This window comes from Austrofundulus limnaeus, unplaced genomic scaffold, assembly GCF_001266775.1.
Source record: "Austrofundulus limnaeus strain Quisiro unplaced genomic scaffold, Austrofundulus_limnaeus-1.0 Scaffold656, whole genome shotgun sequence".
In the NCBI taxonomy this organism is placed as follows: Eukaryota; Metazoa; Chordata; class Actinopteri; order Cyprinodontiformes; family Rivulidae; genus Austrofundulus; species Austrofundulus limnaeus.
The window spans coordinates 148,325-157,808 of record NW_013953058.1 but is presented as its reverse complement, the minus strand read 5'-3'; the positions used below and the strand labels follow the sequence as shown (position 1 = coordinate 157,808).

Here is a 9,484-nt window from a genome sequence, read left to right as displayed (position 1 = left end):
TGAAATATATTTATGTTTGTGGTTGTAATGTGACAAAATATGGAAAAGTTCAAGGGGTATGAATACTTTTGCAAACCACTGTATCTGCAGTACAAATATCCTGGACAGATACTCTTAGAAACAAGGTGTGGCCATGCTCCTGATGGAACAGGCTTTCAGACCAAATGAAGGCTCTGCACCTTCACACCTGTATCAGAGACTAATGATCTGTACAGTGCAGTCTCAAACCTCTGGGATGACAATGGTTGGCCTTTGTGAACTGTACACCATGAAGTTGTGGAAATAATTATTTTACAAGAATCAGGAATGTGTGATTCAAAGAATAAAAGCACTTCGTAAAATGATCGTCTGAGTTTGTTTGTTGCAGTAAACCTCCGCAGGTCCTTATTTCAGCAGGCTGCAGTTGTGCCTCAGCATTACATCTATCAGTTGTGTATTTTCCTGTCTCCTGTATGTACACAGGCTTGTGGTGTCAGATTTACATAATAACACATGTTAGTGAAAAGCTGCACTCCAGAACTGTTCCATGATCTGCCTTCAACATGGATTTGTTTCCCAGAATGTCAAGTTCAAGTGAACTTTATTGTCAAAATCTATGTAACAGGGTTGGCACAGAAGTTGAAATTGTGTTTCACCAGTCTCCAATGTGCAGTTAAACATATTAACATATCGATAAGACATCGACAGTAACACCCCCCCACACACACACACACACACACACATACATACACACAACGTGCAGTAAAAAACTAACATACTGATACATGAGTTAACATTCTCTCTTTGACATGGTCACTCACAACACACACACACATTCACACAGTGATACAACACACCCACACTGCAATACCCTGTGCAATAAGAATACAGTACTGATGGACACTAAATACACACACACACACACACACACACACACACAGCAGCAGAGGTACAATCAGTGGGCATACAGATAATGTGAGGTAATGTATTGTACAGATAATTTGAGGTAATGTAGATGTCAAATGCAAGGTGCAAAGAGTAAAGTGCAAGTGGTGCATTGAAAGAAATGTTTATGAAATGTTTTTCATTATCCTTGAAATGTTCATTTGGTTTTCTTCATTGTGTTGATGAGTCTAATGGCTTGTGGAAAGAAACTGTTTCCCAGTCTACTTGTACGACACCGCATGCTGTGGTAGCACTTCCCTGATAGAGAAAACAGTTTGTGAGCTGGGTAGGGTCTTTCATTATGCACATGGCTCTCTTGGAACAGTGTGAAGTGTAGAGGTCCTGAATGGCTGGTAGAGGTGATCTGATGATCTTTTCTGTGGTCCTCACCACCCTCTGGAGAGCCGCCTTGTCTGCAACTCGACAGCTGCTGTGCCAAACAGAGAGGCTGCTGGTCAGGATGCTCTCAATGGCTCCCCTGTAGAAGTTGGTGAGTGCAGATGTGGGGAGGTTGGCTCTTCTCAGCCTCTGCAGAAAGTGGAGTCGTGTCTGAGCCTTTTTGACCAGGCAGGTGGTGTTTGTAGTCCATGTGAGGTCATCTGTGATGTGCACTCCAAGGAACTTTGTGCTTTTCACAGACTCCACAGCACTGCCATTGATGATGAGTGGGATGTGAGTTGGTTTTTCTTTCCTGAAGTCCACAGTTATTTCTTTTGTTTTGTTGACAGTGAGTAGCAGGTAGTTTCTGCCACACCACTTGATGAGTTGATGTACATACCTCCTCTCTGTACGCTGAGTCATCGTCGTCACTGATGAGGCCCTCCACTGTCCTGTCATCAATATATTGAAATTATTGATAAAGTTCAGAGTTCCCAGCCCAGGCATGTTTAAGCCACTCGTTAAGCATCAGCAGTCTGATGAATTTTTCAGACGTCCACGCCTCCATCTTGAGACTTTGAACTTTGTTCAGCAGGTGATTAAAATCCTCTTTCAAGATCTCTGATTGTCGTCACACAGTGTCACCTGCTCCAGTGTCAATGATGAGCTTCTTCACTGTCGGATACTCAGCTGTCACTACCATTGTCTTCTCTGTGACGTTAGACATTATTTTATCAGCAAAGCTAAGAACCTTGGCTTTTTTGTTGTTGCAGAAGCGTTAAATTTCACCCAGAGATTTGTCGTCTGCTATCAGCAGTGCTGGTTTTCAGACTCTATCTGAACACTTTTTGGGTTAGTTCTTAATCTGGTGTCATATCTCCTGTTGGGGTCAGAAAATTACATTTCTGATTCATATTTCTTCAAGTGGCATGAATCAGCTGCTCATTATAACTACTTTTTTCTCCTGTTTGTGTCCTACCTCAGAATGCTTCACACTTGATGATGTGAATGACACAGCGAAGGAGACATGCCTGAACTGGTTCTTTAAGATCGCGTCCATCAGAGAGCTGCTGCCCAGACTGTATCCTTCAGCAACATCCTACAAAACACTCACTCTGCTTTAAATTCAAATTGGTTTCAGAAAAGGCTTACTTATATAGAAACTGATGTACAGTTGCCTCCCACAGGATTGGAACAGCAGGTCAAATTCTCTTGTTTTTATTGTCCACTGAAGACATTTGAGTTTAAGATCAAAAGAGGAGACAAGAGTTCTGAATGCCAGCTTTTATTTCCTGGTATTTACGTATTTATGTAGATGTGTTAAACGACTCTAAATGTACCACCCTTTGTTTGAACACACCCATTTTTCAAGTGATCAAAACTATTGGAACATGGAACATAGCTCTGCAGGACTAGTCTACTGTTTGGCCTGGGTTTGTACATAGAAAGCAGGTATTTATTGTTAAAGAGGATAAACCAACAGGAAGACCAAAGAGGTGTCTCTGGGAGAAAAGCCGAGAAAAGAAGGAAAATCAATCAGAGCCACTGGACTGGCATGAAGCCCCTGACAACATAGCTCCTAGGATCATTGGGACACCCAAAGCACCCAAGGCAAACAGGTTCTAGTTGAGGGATCAGAAAAAGTGCAGCCCAAAGACCCCTATGATGAGTACTACAGATGGATTCAGTGTTTCCTCGCACGGGCACAGGTCACCAGGGCCCCGCTCAGGAGCCAGACCTGGAGGTGGGACACGTTGGCGAGCACCTGATGGCTGGGCTTTCACCCATGGAGCCCGGTCGGGCACAGCCCCAAAAGGAGACATGGGTCCTCCTTCCCATGGGCTCACTATCATCTGTGGGAGGGGCTGTAGGGGTCGAGTGCAATGTGTGCTGGGCAGTGGTCGAAGGCGAGGACCTTGGAGGTCTGATCCTCGGCTACAGAAGCTGGCTCTAGGGACGTGGAACGTCACCTCTCTGGTGGGGGAGGAGCCTGAGCTGGTGTGTGAGGTTGAGAGGTTCCGACTAGATATAGTTGGACTCACCTCAATGCACCGCTCTGCTCTAGAGCCAGTCTCCTCCAGAGAGGTTGGACACTCTTCCACTCTGGAGTTTCCCATGCTGAGATGCGCCAAGCAGGAGTGGGCATATGTATTGCCCCCTGTTTCGGCAGCTCTGGTGTTAGCAGCTGATAGGTATCGGCAGTCCAAGCGGATTGCGGCTCGGATGGTCGATGAGGCAAAAACACGGCATGGGAGGAGTTTGGAGAGGCCATGGAAAAAGACTTCTGTACGGCTTTGAGGCGATTCTGGTCCACCATCCGGCGCCTCGGGGGTGGGGGTGGAGTGGTTCACCACCAATACTATTTATGGTGGGGAATGGTGTGCTGCTGACCTCAACTTGGGACGTTATGGTTCGGTGGGCGGAATACTTTGAAGACTTCCCCAATCCTACCGACACATCTTTCCATGAGGAAGCAGAACCTGAGGACCCTGGGTCGGACTCTCCAATCTCTGGTGCCGAGGTCACCGAGGTGGTTAATAAGCTCCTCAGTGGCGTGAGATTCACCCGGAGTTCCTTAAGGCTCTGGATGTTGTGGGGTTGTGTTAGTTGATGCGACTTTACAATATCACGTGGACATCGGGGGCAGTTCCCCTGGATTGGCAGACCGGGGTGGTGGACCCCCTATTTAAGAAGTGGGACCACAGAGTGTGTTCCAACTATAGGGTGATCACACTTCTGAGCCTCCCTAGTAAGGTCTATTCAGGGGTCCTGGTGAGGAGGGTCCGTCATATAGTCGAAAGAGCAATGTGGTTTTCATTCTGGTCGTGGAACAGCAGACCAGCTCTACACCCTCAGTAGGATCCTGGAGGGTTCATAGGAGTTCGCCCAACCAGTCTACATGTATTTTGTGGACTTGGAGAAGGCATTCAACCATGTCCCTGTGGGGTGTACTCTGGGAGTATGGTGTACCAAGCCCTTTGACATGGTCTGTTAGGTCCCTGTATGACCGCTGTCAGATCTTGGTCCACATTGCCAGTAGTAAGTCAGACTTGTTTCCGGTGAGAGTTGGACTCCACCAAGTTTGCTCTTTGTCACCGATTCTGTTCATAATTTTTATGGACAGAATTTCTAGGAGTAGCCAAGGTGTTGAGGGGATCCTTTTTGGTGACCTTAGGATCACATCTCTGCTTTTTGTGGATGATGTGGTCCCATTGGCTTCATCAGATCCTGATCTCCAGCTCTCACTGGAGCGGTTCACAGCCGAGTGTGAAGAAGCTGGGATGAGGATCAGTGCCTCCAAATATGAGACCATGGTCTTGAGCTGGGAAAGGGTAGGGTGCCTTCTCCAGGTCGGGGAGGAGGTCCTGCCTCAAGTGGAGGAGTTTAAGTATCTCAGGGTCTTGTTCACGAATGAGGAAAGAATAGAGCGGGAGATCAACAGGTGGATTGGTGCTGCATCTGCAGTGATGCGGGCGTTGTACCGGTCTGTCGTGGTGAAGAGAGAGCTGAGCCAGAATGCAAAGCTCTCGAAAGCTCTCGATATACTGGTCGGTCTACCTTCCTGCCCTCGTCTATAGTCACGAACTTTGGGTAGTGACCAAAAGAACAAGATCGTGGGTGCAAGTTGCCAAAATGGGTTTCCTCCGCAGGGTGGCTGGGCTCTCCCTTAGAGATAGGGTGAGAAGCTCCGTCATCTAGGAGGGACTCAGAGTAGAGCCGCTGCTCCTCCACGTCGAGAGGAGCCAGTTGAGGTGGTTCATCTGGTTAGGATGCCTCCTGAACGCCTCCCTGGTGAGGTGTTCTGAACACGTCCCACTGGGAGGAGACCCAGAGGAAGACCCAGGACACGCTGGAGGGACTATGTTTCTCAGCTGGCCTGGGAACACCTTGGGATTCTCCCAGAGGAGCTGGTCCAAGTGGCTGGAGAGAGAGAAGTCTGGGTCTCTCTGCTTAGGCTGCTGCCCCCGAGACCTGACCCCGGATAAGAGGAAGAAAACGGACGGATGGATTTTGCTAACAATACTAACATGCATATTTAAATGAGCAAAAACATGACTGCCCTATTGTTTTCTAGTTTCTTCCTTTAAAATTTGTTTGCAATCAAATTACTTTTGTGTATGGTGGCCTAGTTTGAACACTTAGCTATGGTTTTGCTCATTTTAGACTTTACCTACAATTTTGCTAGTTTCAGTATTTTAGTTTTGCTTACTTTAATTACTTTTAGCTGAAAACCTCTGCTTTAGAAGTTGTAGTCATTTAGCACTGAGCATTCATACTGTATTTTCACAGAAAATGTAATTTCTCCGGATGTTGCAGTGATTGCGAAAGGATCAACTTATTGAGCTCTGCTCATGGTTTGTTACGGGACTTTAACTTCTTGACACAGATATGTTGAGGCTGCCATCCTTAAGTGCAACCATTTCCTCAACAGATCGTAAGTCCTGACAGTTTTTCCTGTCTGCTTCTTTAGGATAGAAGTTTAATCAAATTTCATTGCTTTTGTTTTTACACATTTGTTTTTATACCTCAGAGGAATTCAGGAGACCCTCCTTCGGCTGACAGCCATGATCAGAGGGGTTGGAGATCCTCTTGTTGCTGCTTATGCCAGAGCTTATCTCTGCAGGGTCAGCCTGCTTTTTTCTTCCCCAGTTTTCCTTCCCTCCACTCCCTTTAAGCTGTAACTAAACTTTATTTTGAAATCTAGGTGGGCATGGAGGTGGCGCCCCATCTGAAAGAGTGCCTGAACAAGAACTTTTTTGACCTGCTCACCACCTTCCGGCAGATCAGTGGTGACAGTATCCAGAAGCAGCTGTTAGTGCAAAGGGTGGAGGTGCCCGAGTACCTGACCCTTTACTCTCCTGCCATCAACTGGATCCTACAGTGCATTGCCTACAGAGCTGCAGAGGTTTTCATTCACACCACACTGAAATGGTTCACCCTGATGAGGGACAAACTCACTGATTAATCTGACTTTTCCGATGTATGTGTTTCCTCATCAGTCACTTCTCACAGAGATGATGGAGCGATGCAAGACTCTGGCAAACAAGTAAGTGAATTTAACTCTAAGAAATGAGCTTTTCTTTGTCTTTATTTTCTTTGAGATTTTCCCACCTCTAGTTTTAGATTTAGTTTTTCCTGTAACGGAAAATAAGTTAGTTTAATAAGAAAAATGCAGAAAATTAGAACTAACGTTTATCAAGATTAAGAAGGTTTGCCAAATTTATATTTTGCATCTTATTCTCCAGAATTCTTAAACTTTTTGTATCTGTTGTTTTATTTATGGGACCTTTTATCTGATAGTGACTCTGAAATACGGAATGTTAATCCGACACTGTGATGGAGCAGATAGTGCAAATAATGAGCTAAAAGGATGCACCTCACCGTCCTAGTGAATTTGACTCAATGTGTGAGCAACCATCTGGTGCTGCTTAAAAAATATCTGAATCATTTATTGTCATTCACACACAACATCAAAGATGCAGTGCAGAACAAAATTGCAATTTAGAACATACGTCCGGAGAAACACAAATAATGAACATGGGGCAACCAGGGTCTTTCGCACGATGGTGCGCTACCTTTTTGCAGCTTGGAATACACACAATAGGAAAGGTGAGTTAACAAAAAAAGAAGCTCTGATCCTGGGTTTACACAGAATCATACGCTCAAAAAAAAAAAAAACTCGTGTCAGTGCAAGGCAGCTAAGGGAGGGAGTGGGCTGGGGGTCAAACAACACATAAGGGGGAGGTAAGATGGGGCAGGTTCAGAGGAGTAGGTGACGTTGAGGGAGGGGCGGTCCATACTAGGACCCAACCCTGGCCCCCTCCAGAGTCCAGAGTCACGTGATGTTATTTTTTCTACTCAGTTCGCTAGAGTTCAGAGTTTCCTTTGCCTCAGCCAATTGAGTTCTGAGGCCAGGTCCAACACTACTCGTGTTTCCATCCAATTACTTCCAATTTTAATTCAAATTTTGAGTTAATTTTAATAATTTCGCAAAAAGGAAAAAATTAAGAAATGCGAATCAAATGGAGTTTCCATCAACTGGCTTGAAGCGAATCAATTATGTCATACGCATGTGCGTAGTAAACAGGAAGTAACCATCGCTAAACTCGCAGGGTCCACATATCTCAGGATAATGGAGAGAAGTTATCAGAAAAGCGTTGCTACTATCAGGAAAGTTGTAATTATTCTGTTATCAACTAGTTTTGGTGATGTTACTGCTATCTGGAGACGTAGAGAAAGAAATGCAATTTTCTTCACGTTACGGGATTACTGAGAAGACGCAGATTGCGCGAGGAGGGTTGTGCTTCCAGTCGCGGCTGCAGCTGACCAAAACTGGTACCGGGGAACAGCTGATAAGCTACACGAGGTAAATGTTCACTACATCACAACTTATTCGGCAAAAGTGTTTACATCTCTCCTTTTGCGCATTAAGTGTTTTTCGAAAAACCCAAGAACCACCTCAAGCGAGCGTAAAAACTTTTTAGTGAATTGAGGATTTTTATTTTGAATTTTGCTGTTTCCATCTGACTTTTTTTTCGCATTTTAATGCGACACTTATAAATGCGCATCAGAAAGACTTGATGGAAACACGGTTACTGATGATGGGGGTGGGAGCAAATCCAGGTCTTTGCTGACATTCCATCCTGGGGAGATTGAGATAAACACTGCCGTCAAGGCCATGCCGCTGGGAGCCAAAGTAGATAATCCAATTGTTTTGGAACAAACCAGCCTTGAATTTCCTGCTGCTTTTAAAATGTCTTAACTGCAACTCTGAAGTGGCGAAAAAATAAAATAAACCCAATCAGCCAAATTTGGGGTCTTCCTTGCCTCTCACCATCTGACGCGTCACCCAGATGTAATCCTTACATGCTGGAGGCTCGCTCCTGGGTTACGAGCCTCGTCAGAATCACATTCAGTTTGCGAATTATTTCCCCCAGCTGAGAGTCTGTGCTTCCAGCCCGGCAGAATCCTTCAAGTGTGCCCGACAGCTCCTCAAACCACTGTCAGGGTTGCTTTCACTTTTCGATAAATCTGGAACCTTCCTCTGCCAATCAACAGGAATCCAGTTATCAGAAATCTAATCGTCCACATCCTCGATGGAAAGTGGTGCTGGCATATCAGATTCCAGCCCCAGGAATCAGACAAGTCCAGCAACAGCCGTTCCACCCAGCCAGCCATGTTCCCCTCCTTCCAAGTGTGGAATGAGTGTCACTTGCATTCAGACACCAGTTGACCAAATCCATAATTCCTTTAGTTTTGGATGGTAGGTGAAAAAAGAGCTTGAAGAAGCAAAAAGCAGGGAAGGGGGCGGGGGCACAACCTGCTCCTCTGAAGGCCAAGCAGAGAAAAAAAAGCTACCATAAAACATTTTCCTAAATTGGAATGAAACTTTACTAGGTCTGAGTTATTTTAGATGGCTTGAAATATTTGTTTAGTCCCCCACAAACTGAACTTGACACTGTTATTCTCCCCATTAGCTTTTAGTTGAAAGCAGCAAATTTGGAAAACCTCCTATACAGTGAAAATAATCACTGCTACCCTCAGAGTGATCACTAGTGTTCATCTTTCAAGGAAAATTTGTGACTGATTAAATGATATTTAGATCCAGTCTTGTGTTTCACACTGTGCAGCCATATGGTTTAACAGAGGAACAGAGTCAGTGTGTCTTATCAATACGGAGCTGTATGAACAAAGTTGGTTACGTTCTCATGTCTGATGTAAAAATTAACACATCCAGGGCTGTAACCAGGAAGTCAGATGTACGTATTACTTTAAGAGGATGATGTTTCATTAATCATTAGGCAGTCTCGCTCTCTTTTAGATCAGCCAGAGACGTGTGTCAGCTGATAGAGAGGGTTGTTATTGTTTTGGTTCTGATCAGACCCAAGGCCTTTTTCACTCAGAGCTGCTGCTGGCTGCTGTGGGCTTTATACTGGCAGCGTTTAAATAAAGCTTTTTAGAAGAGATCAACTGGTTTTCCATAAATTTATTCCAACTTCCAGTTTATTGAACACAATTTTATTACATTATTAAGAACGGAGCAGGAGGTCGACAGGTGGATTGGCGCAGCGTCTGCTGTACAGCGGGCGCTGTACCGGTCCGTCGTGGTGAAGAGAGAGCTGAGTCAGAAAGCGAAGCTCTCGATTTACCGGTCGATCTACGTTCCTACCCTCATCTATGG

At 45.1% G+C, this 9,484-nt stretch overlaps 1 protein-coding gene across 2 annotated transcripts in view; it reads left to right on the top strand.

The window, feature by feature from the left end:
- Positions 1–9,484, top strand: part of vps35l (VPS35 endosomal protein sorting factor like) — a 56,408-nt gene that overhangs the window by 22,016 nt on the left and 24,908 nt on the right. For both annotated transcript variants that reach the window (XM_014027506.1, XM_014027505.1), the window contains exons 10-14: positions 2,287–2,383; positions 5,690–5,737; positions 5,834–5,927; positions 6,008–6,208; positions 6,303–6,349. In XM_014027506.1, coding sequence (XP_013882960.1) covers positions 2,287–2,383; positions 5,690–5,737; positions 5,834–5,927; positions 6,008–6,208; positions 6,303–6,349 — 487 coding nt within the window. The remainder of the gene's footprint in view (positions 1–2,286; positions 2,384–5,689; positions 5,738–5,833; positions 5,928–6,007; positions 6,209–6,302; positions 6,350–9,484) is intronic.